The sequence below is a fragment of the Schistocerca piceifrons genome, chromosome 1 (assembly GCF_021461385.2).
Source record: "Schistocerca piceifrons isolate TAMUIC-IGC-003096 chromosome 1, iqSchPice1.1, whole genome shotgun sequence".
In the NCBI taxonomy this organism is placed as follows: Eukaryota; Metazoa; Arthropoda; class Insecta; order Orthoptera; family Acrididae; genus Schistocerca; species Schistocerca piceifrons.
This window is the reverse complement of record NC_060138.1, coordinates 468,189,042-468,201,793: the sequence shown is the minus strand read 5'-3', so window position 1 is coordinate 468,201,793 and position 12,752 is coordinate 468,189,042. Positions and strand designations below refer to the sequence as shown.

Sequence of the window (12,752 nt, the reverse complement as noted above, 5' to 3'; positions counted from 1 at the left end):
AAAATCTTCGATTAAGGTGAGCAGCGCCGGGCATGGCGAATAACCAGGTACTTGGTCCTGCGGATGGAGGACACAGTTGAAATCGCCTCCCATGACAAGGCGATCATAGCGTCCAGAAAACAGGGGCGCCACGTCATGTCCGAAGAAAGTGGACCGCTGCCGACGGTTCGTGGAGCCAGACGGAGCGTAGATATTGATGATGCGTGTGTCGAAGATGGTGTCCGTGAGTGGGATTCCTTCGCGTATGTAGAAAGCCACTCCACGCCCTGATTGATCACATGTGGACGTGTATGAGTCGTAGCCGTAGACTGGTGGTAGTGTGGCAACGCGTACTTCCTGAAGAAGGGCGACGTCGACGTCAGAGGCCCGAAGCATGTCACATAGGAGTTGCAGCTTGGGTGCAGTGCCGATCATGTTGATGTTCAGTGTGGCAAACCGGTATGTTTGTTTCAGTGGTGGTGGACGCGCATCTACCATCACCAAGGGAAGTAAGAGGAGGGCACCGACAGGAAGTCCCGTCCCATCAGCTGCAATGCCTCGCTTTTGATGTTAACAGGTAGCCTCGTCCGGCGGAGGTAACTCATCCGGAGGAGGGGGCGTACCTTCCTCAATGTCGTCGGCCCATGCTCCTGTGCCGTGGGTCTGTCCAATGTCCATGGGAATTGCGTCGTGGTGAGAGAGATCTGGAGTTGTCGGCGGGGAGACAGGCGTCTCAACCGGCGCACCGATTGTTACATTGTGCGTGGCGACCTCCATAGTGGTCCCGTCCTGCGAAACGTCTTGTTCATCGTGAAAGTTGTCCGCCGACCTCTGCGTGGAAATGTCGGCTGCTTGGGTGTCGTCTTCGTCGTCGCGGGTGGCAACGCTCTGAGAGCCCGTGGGTGAACGGCGACGGCGTTTGCGCCTACGTGGCGAGCGTTGTTTGCGCACGTGTTCCTCAGTGTCGGACGACGGCAAGGAGGAGCGTCGACCTGGTTCGAAGGTGTCGGTGGGTACAATGAAATTGTCAAACAGGTGTTGTGAAGATGTACTGGTCTCCTCAGCGTCCGGTGCGGGAGCCTGTTCGGCGGCAAGGTTGTCAGGTGGGACGTCTGTACCGTCCGTTGGTGACTGGGACGGTGGGACGTGCCGATCGGAAGGACCGGGCGACGGACTGGACGAAACTGTAGACGTGGCAAGAGCCGCTGCGTAAGTGACCGGTAGGGCGGTCATCGTGGGTGTGACGGACGCTTCCGACAACGGGAGCTGCGCGACACGTCGTTGAATGCATTCAGACCGTGGGTGACCTTCTTTCCCGCAACCGGAACAGGTCCGAGGTTGGCCGTCGTACATTATAATGGCACGGCAGCCTCCGATACGTAGATAGGAAGGCACGTGTTTCTGCAACTCGATGCGGACCTGTCTAACACCGTTTAAAACTGGATAGGTCTGAAATTGGACCCATCGTTCGGCAACATGTTCAAGAACGTTGCCATAGGGACGGAGCGCCTCGATGACGACGTCTGCAGGTAGTTCGAACGGCAGTTCGAAGATCCTTATCGTCCGTGTGCCGAGACCTGCGTGATCGACGGTAACGGGTCCGACGTTGCCGTCGGAATGACAGAAGCGCAGTCCACGTTTTGCCTCTTGAAGCACCTTGTCGCACGCCGCATCGTTGATCATTTTGACGTAGACGGTACTGCTAACTATGGACAAGTGGATACCAATTAGATCCGTTGGTGGTATTTTAACTTCATCGCGTATAAACCGTTCTACCTCCAGGGCCTTGGGTTGGGCAAAGTCGGAACAAAAGTTGAAACGTAATGTCTTCTTCCGATAGTTGTGCGCCATGGTGGTCTAGAAGGAAAACGGCACTTACAGCGGCCGAAGTAAACACAAACACACCGTGCGCGCCTCGCCCGCAGCGCTCTGGCGCGTGACCGCCTCGCAGCACTGCCGGCGGCAGACTGCCCAACTGAGCTACCGAAGCACGACTCACGCCCGGTACTCACAGCTTTACTTCTGCCAGTACCTCGTCTCCTACCTTCCAAACTTTACAGAAGCTCTCCTGCGAACCTTGCAGAACTAGCACTCCTGAAAGAAAGGATATTGCGGAGACATGGCTTAGCCACAGCCTGGGGGATGTTTCCAGAATGAGATTTTCACTCTGCAGCGGAGTGTGCGCTGATATGAAACTTCCTGGCAGATTAAAACTGTGCGCCCGAAGGTAGGAGACGAGGTACTGGCAGAAGTAAAGCTGTGAGTACCGGGCGTGAGTCGTGCTTCGGTAGCTCAGTTGGTAGATCACTTGCCCGCGAAAGGCAAAGGTCCCGAGTTCGAGTCTCGGTCGGGCACACAGTTTTAATCTGCCAGGAAGTTTCATATCAGCGCACACTCCGCTGCAGAGTGAAAATCTCATTCTGGAAAAAAATATTATTTTTGAAATTATTCACAAAATTAACCTTTATTTCACACGAGTAGGAAGCAACGAATCAAAGAAGAAACGGGCAAAAAACAGCAATGGACTGTTTTACGGAGGTGTTTTCACTTTGGAACATAATTTAATTTTTTTTTCGCGGCGTTAAGACTTTTTGTCATAGTAAGCAACGAATATAAGAAGAAAAAGGCAAAAAAAATCACTTGTTTTAACCACGATGCGTTCAGTTTTCATCCACTCATCACTCATGTGGTATATTTAGAAGCAGTTTCACATTTTTGGCAGACGCAACCCCTAATCTACACTCCTGGAAATGGAAAAAAGAACACATTGACACCGGTGTGTCAGACCCACCATACTTGCTCCGGACACTGCGAGAGAGCTGTACAAGCAATGATCACACGCACGGCACAGCGGACACACCAGGAACCGCGGTGTTGGCCGTCGAATGGCGCTAGCTGCGCAGCATTTGTGCACCGCCGCCGTCAGTGTCAGCCAGTTTGCCGTGGCATACGGAGCTCCATCGCAGTCTTTAACACTGGTAGCATGCCGCGACAGCGGCGACGTGAACCGTATGTGCAGTTGACGGACTTTGAGCGAGGGCGTATAGTGGGCATGCGGGAGGCCGGGTGGACGTACCGCCGAATTGCTCAACACGTGGGGCGTGAGGTCTCCACAGTACATCGATGTTGTCGCCAGTGGTCGGCGGAAGGTGCACGTGCCCGTCGACCTGGGACCGGACCGCAGCGACGCACGGATGCACGCCAAGACCGTAGGATCCTACGCAGTGCCGTAGGGGACCGCACCGCCACTTCCCAGCAAATTAGGGACACTGTTGCTCCTGGGGTATCGGCGAAGACCATTCGCAACCGTCTCCATGAAGCTGGGCTACGGTCCCGCACACCGTTGGGCCGTCTTCCGCTCACGCCCCAACATCGTGCAGCCCGCCTCCAGTGGTGTCGCGACAGGCGTGAATGGAGGGACGAATGGAGACGTGTCGTCTTCAGCGATGAGAGTCGCTTCTGCCTTGGTGCCAATGATGGTCGTATGCGTGTTTGGCGCCGTGCAGGTGAGCGCCACAATCAGGACTGCATACGACCGAGGCACACAGGGCCAACACCCGGCATCATGGTGTGGGGAGCGATCTCCTACACTGGCCGTACACCACTGGTGCTCGTCGAGGGGACACTGAATAGTGCACGGTACATCCAAACTGTCATCGAACCCATCGTTCTACCATTCCTAGACCGGCAAGGGAACTTGCTGTTCCAACACGACAATGCACGTCCGCATGTATCCCGTGCCACCCAACGTGCTCTAGAAGGTGTAAGTCAACTACCCTGGCCAGCAAGATCTCCGGATCTGTCCCCCATTGAGCATGTTTGGGACTGGATGAAGCGTCGTCTCACGCGGTCTGCACGTCCAGCACGAACGCTGGTCCAACTGAGGCGCCAGGTGGAAATGGCACGGCAAGCCGTTCCACAGGACTACATCCAGCATCTCTACGATCGTCTCCATGGGAGAATAGCAGCCTGCATTGCTGCGAAAGGTGGATATACACTGTACTAGTGCCGACATTGTGCATGCTCTGTTGCCTGTGTCTATGTGCCTGTGGTTCTGTCAGTGTAGTCATGTGATGTATCTGACCCCAGGAATGTGTCAATAAAGTTTCCCCTTCCTGGGACAATGAATTCACGGTGTTCTTATTTCAATTTCCAGGAGTGTAGAAACTTACTTGAACTTATAACGGGTAAAATAAATTAGAGTTCTAAATAAAAAAAACGGGCATAAAATTCAAGAAATTTATATCAAAGATACGTACTGCCCCAGTGCCCAGTACTTTCGCTGTCAATGGTCTCCGCAGTATGATCATAAGAAAGATCACAATCTCCTACAATCACCCAGCATAATGTTCGTACCGATAATTGATTTGAGCGCCGTTAAAGCTACACTCTACAGTGTACCACATTCATAGAAGTACACTACATAGGTGTACCGCTAAATATCATTGGCTGTCAGTAGCTTTGATGGTTTCATGAGAAAGGCACTAGTACTTCAGAGCAGTGCAATGGTCCTTCGAGGCAGCAAACACTATTGTTCAAAGGTTTAAACTTCAGATTACTCTTCGTCATTACTAAAATGCGGTCTGAATCTATATCTGCTCCTCGGTAGGCTTTACAATGCAGTGTATGATTTCTGAATCTTTGCCTTATCATGATGTAATCAAGTTGGAATCATCCTGCGCCTCCAGACCTCTCCCAAGTGTAACTCCTCCTTTTGTGATTTTTGGACAGTATGTTCGTTTTTACCAACTAAAGATCGCTGTCGAACTTTATTACTCTATCTCCTCTCATTCCCACTACCAAACTCATATTCTACCGTAACATTATCTTAACTTCTTTCCCTTACTATAGCGAGTATAGACACGCTTATGAGCAGTCTGTTGCACTCAGATATATACACTACTGGCTATTACAATTGCTACAACACGAAGATGACGTGCTACAGACGCGAAATTTAACCAACAGGAATAAGATGTTGTGATATGCAAATGATTAGCTGTTCAGAGCATTCACACAAGGTTGGCGCCGGTGGCGTCACCTACAACGTGCTGACATGAGGAAAGTTTCCAACCGATCTCTCATACACCAACAGCAGTTGACCGGCGTTGCCTGGTTCAAAATGGTTCAAATGGCTCTGAGCACTATGGGACTTAACATCTGTGGTCATCAGTCCCCTAGAACTTAGAACTACTTAAACGTAACTAACCTAAGGACATCACACACATCCATGCCCGAGGCAGGATTCGAACCTGCGACCGTAGCGGTCACGCAGTTCCAGACTGAAGCGCCTAGAACCACACGGCCACACCGGCTGGCCGTTGCCTGGTGAAACGTTGTTGTGATACCTCGTGTAAGGAGGAGAAATGCTTACCATCACGTTTTCGACTTTGATAAAGGTCGGATTGTAGCCTATCGCGATTGCGATTTATCGTATTGCGACATTGCTGCTCGCGTTGGTCGAGATCCAATGACCGTAGCAGAATATGGAATCGGTGGGTTCAGGAGGGTAATATGGAACGCCGTGATAGATCCCAACGTCCTCGTATCACTAGCAGTCGAGATGACAGGCATCTTATCCGCATCGCTGTAACGGATCGTTCAGCCACGTCGCGATCCCTGGGTCATCAGATGAGGACGTTTGCAAGACAACAACCATCTGCACGAACAGTTCGACGACGTTTGCAGCAGCATGGACTATCAGCTCGGAGACCTTGGCTGCGGTTACCCTTGTCGCCGCATCACAGACAGGAGCGCCTGCGATGGTGTACTCAACGACGAGGCTGGGTGCACGAATGGCAAAACGTCATTTTTTCGGATGAATCCAGGTTCTGTTTACAGCATCATGATGGTCGTATCCGTGTTTGGCGAAATCGCGGTGAACGCACATTGGAAGCGTATATTCGTCATCGCCATACTGGCGTATCACCCAGCGTGATGGTATGAGGTGCCATTGGTTACACGTCTCGGTCACCTCTTGTTCGCATTGACGGCACTTTGAACAGTGGACGTTAAATTTCAGATGTGTTACGACCCGTGGCTCTACCCTTCATTCGGTCCCTGCGAAACCGTACATTTCAGCAGGATAATGCACGACCGCATGTTGCATGTCCTGTACGGGCCTTTCTCGTTACAGAAATTGTTCAACTGCTGCCCTGGGCAGCACATTCTCCAGATCTGTCACCAATTGAAAACGTCTGGTCAATGGTGGCCGAGCAACTGGCTCGTCACAATACGCCAGTCAGTACTGTTGATGAACTGTGGTATCGTATTGAAGAAGCATGGGCAGCTGTACCTGTACACGCCACCCAAGCTCTGTTTGACTCAATGCCCAGGCGTATCAAGGCCGTTATTACGGCCAGAGGTGGTTGTTCTGGGTACTGATTTCTCAGGCTCTGTGAAACCAAATTGCGTGAAAATGTAATCACATGTCAGTTCTAGTATAATATATTTGTCCAATGAATACCCGTTTATCATCTGCATTTCTTCTTGGTGTAGCAATTGTAATGGCCAGTGGTGTAGTTAACATGGCAAGACGTCACAAGTTGAATACTGTATCACAATCCGTGGATGATGCGCGAGTTATAGCGTATCGAAGTTCACACAAGAATAGAGGTCTTAGGTCAAGAGCATCCATGATGGACCTACAATATTTCGACGCAATACATGGGACAGCTACAAGTGTGAAACGAAGGGGCACCTCCGCTGGCCGTATGAGGCAAGGGACTACCTATTGTGAGTCGGAAATTTGAATGTATGTCGTCTCCTCGAAACTGGTAACGATGGTATTTGTTCTTAATAAATGGTTCAAATGGCTCTGAGCACTATTGGACTTAACATCTGAGGTCATCAGTCCCCTAGACTTAGAACTACTTAAACCTAACTAACGTAAGGACGACACACACATCCATGCCCGAGGCAGGATTCGAACCTGCGACCGTAGCGGCCGCGCGGCTCCAGACTGAAGCGCCTAGAATCGCTCGGTCATACCGGCCGGCTGTTCTTAATAAATGACATTATTAATAGAGGCTGGATGCTGTTTTTATGTAGGAATTAACTTGTAAATCTATCACTATCTTGCAATATAGAAAGGCAGCAAATGGTTCCTCGAGACGCTGGAGAGGGCCCAGGTTAACGGTGAAGGCGCAGGAGGCCGAGATAGAAGCAGCGGCCGGCCGTCGCCGGTAAAGGAAGAAGGCGCACCGCGCTAGACAGGCGCCGCTCTCATTACCGTGGCGGCTTCTGCGCACGCGTAATGAGATCACGTGTTCCGCGAGCATTACGTCTGCGCCAGCGCTGCCGTATACATATATACGCGATACGGGCGGAGGGAAATTTACTGCGCTCGCTGCTCGGAAACAGCTTGCGAGCACGAGGTGGCTACGAGACGGTGGCTTTGTGGCGCGCCGATGGCGATGGCGACGGCGACGGCGACTCCCACTGACTGCCTAGGCCTACCGCAGTCGTCAGTGGTCTCCCAAACAGTCCAGTCAAATGGTGATTCTTAGAGGAAAGTTTTGTAGAAGTTTCTTGACATGTTTTCGAGGGTGGTGAACCCGAATTTTCAAAGGCGCACCAAAATTCCGGCCAAGAAATGGGTCAAAAATTAAAAAAAAAACGACAAAAAACGATACTTTTTCGTTTTTTTGTTTATAACTCGGAAACGACGTAAATTTCGGCAAAGTTGACTTGTTATGAAAATAAAGAGCAAAAAATTTCCCACAAAACAGAATCCCTGCCTTTTATTGTCGAACCAGCCGTATAGCGCGTAGCGCATGTTGAGATTAGTGTAATTTCAGGTGCCATCAACAAAACCCAACTCCTTGTCTTTCAATACGCTATGATTTTCCAGAATGAAATTTTCACTCTGCAGCGGAGTGTGCGCTGATATGAAACTTCCTGGCAGATTAAAACTGTGTGCCGGACCGAGACTCGAAATCGGGATCTTTTCCTTTCGCAGGCAAGTGCTCTACCATCTGAGCTATCCAAGCACGACTCACGACCCCTCCGCCAGTATCTCGTCTCCTACCTTCCAAACTTCACAAAAGCTCTCCTGCGAAGGAGTCGCGGTACTGGTGGAATTAAATCTCTGAGGAGAGGCCGTGAGTCGTTCTTGTACAGCTCAGATGGTAGAGCACTTGCCCGCGAAAGGTAAAGGTCCCGAGTTCAAGTCTCGGTCCGGACCCAGTTTTAATGTCCCGGGAAGTTTTATTTGCTATGATATTTTTGCAAACTGCAAAATGCAAGCTTTCACCACTCCTATAATTAAAAGTTTTCAAATATTGTGTGTAAATGACGTAATAATTGTGGTTGGGGAGCATTTGGTAACAAAAATAATAAGTATCGTACAGTTATCCTATTAATGTAATAATTTTAAAGAAATTGCGAAGAAGTTTCATCCACTTCACGCTTCGCACATCGCTGTCCCCATCTTTAGAAGATTCATAATCAAAATGGGAATATACAGGATGAATCGCCTGCCGCTGTTGCCGAGCAGTTCTAGGCGCTTCAGTCTGGAACCGCGCTGCTGCTACGGTCACAGGTACGGATCCTGCCTTGGGCATGGATCTGTGTCATGTCCTTAGGTTAGTTAGGTTCAGGTAGTTCAAAGTCTAGGGGACTGATGGCCTCAGATGTTAAGTCAGATAGTGCTTAGAGTCATTTGAACCATTTGAACAGGGTGAATCACCTCAAACGTGCACCGCAGATACTGCAGAAATGGAGAGTGCTATTGATGCGTGGTTTTCACAGAATGGGTTAATAGTCAGGGGCTCGTGTCTTAGCCAATCAACAGAATGTAGTAATACTTAGAAAGTATATTTCTTGTGCAAACATATACATTTTAAATGGAACATTGCTTATTGACATTAACAAATTAAAAGTAGGGTAAATTAGAAGGACATTGGTGATTGTTGTAAGATTCTAGTGTGAATTGTGCACGGGATACCGTACTGTGAAAAGTTTCCACGCCAATATTTGGTTGTGCCTTTCAAACTGCGTAGTTTCTAGGTATGATGTTGTTACGTTTGCTTACAGTGTGCTTCTGTGTTCCTTGAGTGCACTGCGACTTGCTAGTCGGTCAGTGTTTCTCATTCCAAGCAGCAGGTCGTGAGTGGACGATGGGATTTACAAATGCAGGAACAGCCGACATGCTTTAGGTGTATGGAGGGTCTGGCAACAATGCAGTTCGTTCCTACAACGCGTATGCGGCAATATATGCCAGTAGACGTCAGCCATCTCGGCGATGATCTAAAACCTCTGAAAGTGGTAACGGAATGAAACGAGCGACGATAGAAAAGGGGGAAATCAATGTTCTTGCTACTGTTGCAGTTGATGCGCATATTAGGTTCCGCGCAGTCGCACGAGCAAGGGGCATGAGTCAGGCAAGTGTCCTATGCATTCTCCATCGAGGTAACTTCCCGCCGGCCGGCCGGTATGGCCGTGCGGTTCTGGGCGCTTCAGTCTGGAACCGCGTGACCGCTACGGTCGCAGGTTCAAATCCTGCCTCGGGCATGGATGTGTGTGATGTTCTTAGGTTAGTTAGGTTTAAGTAGTTGTAAGTTCTAGGGGACTGATGACCACAGATGTTGAGTCCCATAGTGCTCAGAGCCATATGAACCATTTTAACTCCCCTCCCTATCATATCTCTGTTCACTAAGACCTGCAAGGAAACGATTATGAGACTCGTGTTAACTTCTGTATATTGGCATGAGGCCAGGATACTCCAGATATATCATCTGTTTAGCGATGGAGCAACATCTAGCAATCATGGCCAGGTAAACTACCGCAATATTGGTGTGCTGACAATCTGTAGCTTGTCCGGCCAGTTCCTCGGATTTGACGCCTGCAGACCTCTTTCTGTAAGGAAAGCTGAAAGACTGTGTCTACAAGGACATGCCAACTACATCCGATGATATGCTACGACGTATTACTACAGACTGCTCGGGCATCGCCTAAATGCTAGCACGTGCGCAGCATTTGTTTCATACCAAACTGGAAACGTATATTGCCGCTGTCGGTGGTCATTTGGAACAAAAATTGTGAAGGTCAGTTGTCTCGTTACTGGTAAGAATTCACATTATTACTGTATTCTCTTGTGTTGTTCATTACTGTGTGATGCCACACTTTTCAAAATAAGATATCTAGTAAAGGACTCGCACCAGAATCCTGCAAGAAACACAAATGACATTCCAGTTTACCCTACTCTTATTGTCTTAATTTAAATAGGCAGTGTTTCATTTAAAAAAAGTGCATGTTTGGGCAAAAAAATCCACTTTATAAGTATAACTACAATTTTTGAAAACTTTGAAAAAAATGTGTGTGAAATGGTTCAAAATGGTTCAAATGGCTCTGAGCACTATGGGACTTAACTGCTGAGGTCATCAGTCCCCTAGAACTTAGAACTACTTAAACCTAACTAACCTAAGGACATCACACACATCCAGGCCCGAGGCAGGATTCGAACCTGCGACCGTAGCGGTCGCGCAGTTCCAGACTGCAGCGCCTAGAACCGCTCGGCCACACCGGCCGGCTGTGTGAAATCTTATGGGACTTAACCGCTAAGGTCATCAGTCCCTATGCTTACACACTGCTTAACCTAAAGTATCCTAAGAACAAACACACACACCCATGCCCGAGGGAGGACTGGAACCTCAGCCGGGACCAGCCGCACAGTCCATGACTGCAGCGCATCAGACTGCTCGGCTAATCCCGCGCGGCTGAAAACTTCCCATTTCCGCAATATTTTCCTTGCAAGTCTTAGGTGATTCACGCTCTTTATAGATATGTTATAGCTAGGTTAGATAACAACAGACGGCTAATTTCAGTTCATAGCAGATAATATGTAATGAGCCGTGGCGCCATTAAGTTAGTAGATTGTTCTGTCTGGCGCCACTAGCTCAAGGGCAGTATCGACTATCCCTCGTGTGGCCCCATTGGCAATATCTATGAGGAAGAGTTGGTGTCTGTGGGTTGCGTCCTTAGAAGCTCTTTGCTTGCCGATATACAGACGGGCTCGCTGGCTCGAGGGAGCATCTTCGGCGGTACTCCGCAAGGTTACCGCCTTTCGATTGTGCCATTCCAGCGCTATTCGAAGTGCTAGGTTTTTCAGGTGCCAGCCAGCCAGCCAGCGAGCCCAGCAGCAGCAGCAGCAGCAGCAGCGGTCCCGGTCCCGGCCAGCAGCAGTGGTCCCGGCCAGCAGCAGCGGTCCAGCCGGCAGCAGCCAGCCAGTCCTGCTGCAGCAGCAGCAGCAGCGGCGGCAGCGTTCCAGCCAGCCAGCCAGCCAGCCAGCCAGCCCAGCAGCGACAGCAGCAGCAGCAGCAGCCCCGGCCCCGTCCGCGGCAGCAGCAGCAGCTGCGGCGTTCCTGCCACCCGTCGCCGTCGCCGTCGCCGTCGCCGTCGCCGTCGCCGTCGCCAGCAGCGTGGGACTCTGGTTTTCGTTCGTCTTCGTCTTCATCCGTCTCCGTCTCCGTCTTCATCTGTCCCCAGTTTTTGTCCTTTCTTTTTCGTCCTGTGCGTTTTTGTTTCTCCCTGACGTCATGTCAGCCCCCACCACCACTACCACCACAGCCATCGTTTATACTTCCCCCTCCGCTGCCACCACCACCATAACATCGTGTGCCCAGTCACACCCCCTCTTTCCATCCCGCCTCTTCTCACTCTCCCTTCGCCCTCGCTCTTTGTCGCCCCCTCTCCAGCTTCTTCCTCCCGCTCCTCTCCCTCTGATCCTTTCCCCCCACTCCCCCGGCCTGTTACTGCCGCTCCAGCTAGGGTGGTGGCCCATTGGGCCACTGCCCGTGCCCAACTCTCCCCCTCGCCTTCGCCGTCACCGCACCACCGTCGCCATCGCCTTCACCGTCACCATCTCCGGCGCCGACTGCTGCGTCTACGCCGGGACCTGCCCCTTCCCGTCACCTCCCTATAGCTCCCGTCCCTCACATCACCACCCACCCTTCTGCCGCCGTTAAACGCCATAGTGGCACCACCACCTCCTCCGCTCCCAAAAAGGCCCTGCCCCGTCGTCCTTCCCCCCCCCCCCAGAATGCCATGGATGTCTCCCCGCCTGGCCCTGCTCCCTCTGCCTCCTCCTCCTCCTCCTCCTCCTCCTCCTCCCCCCCCCTCTTTATACAAATACCTCCTCTCCCGTCCCGATCCTTCCCTTCTCGAGGTCCACAATCTCTCCCTCCTCCTCCGCCAACACTTCCCTGGTGCCCCCATCTCTCTCCTCACTCCCAGACGGGATTCCGTTCTCATCTCCTCCCACAGCCCAACCCTCCATATTGACATCCTCTCCCACCTCCCCGTCACCCATTTTGGCCCCAATGCCTCCCTCACCCCTGCTCCTTCTCCATCTGCTACCCACCAACCCCAACCCCTGCGTCACTCGCCGACCCTCACTGCCATGATCACTCGGCTTAGTCTGCCGATCACGGAGGAGGAGATATTGGCAGAGCTCAAGGCGCATCTCATGCTGGAGGTGTGAGCAGTCCGCCACATTTTCAACTCAGCCGGCCCCACCCGCCTTATGCGGGTTTTCTGAGGACGCTCCCTCCATTGACCGTCTCCTGAAGGAGGGTGACCTCCTCTTCAACCAGCGCTACAAGGTCGACCCCTCCCGTTCCCCTCCTCAATCCCTGCACTGCCAGAGGTGTCTGCGCTACAACGCACACCCAGCAGCCGAGAGCCACGAGGCCCCCACCTGCCCGCATTGTAGGCAAGCGCACTTCCTCCGGCAGTGCCCTAACCTTCAATCCCCTCCCTCCTGCAATACCTGCAAT

The 12,752-nt window shown here is 51.3% G+C and overlaps 1 protein-coding gene across 1 annotated transcript; it reads right to left on the bottom strand.

Moving 5' to 3' along the window:
• Positions 1-549: 549 nt before the first annotated feature.
• On the bottom strand, positions 550-11,453 carry LOC124739345 (dentin sialophosphoprotein-like). The gene is made up of 2 exons (XM_047248615.1): positions 11,336-11,453; positions 550-1,163 (listed from the first exon to the last, which is right to left on the bottom strand). Exons 1-2 carry the CDS (start codon positions 11,451-11,453, stop codon positions 550-552), a joined length of 732 nt encoding a protein of 243 aa, XP_047104571.1.
• Between the last annotated feature and the right edge of the window lie 1,299 nt (positions 11,454-12,752).

What these genes read in the sequence shown, in the direction of transcription:
- LOC124739345 (XM_047248615.1), bottom strand. Translation starts at nt 11,453, where the DNA reads ATGAAGACGGAGACGGAGACGGATGAAGACGAAGACGAACGAAAACCA. An exon ending in CGGCGACGGGTGGCAGGAAC is followed by an intron (nt 1,164 to 11,335) that starts GCCGCAGCTGCT and finishes CCACGTCTACAG; the next exon opens with TTTCGTCCAGTCCGTCGCCC.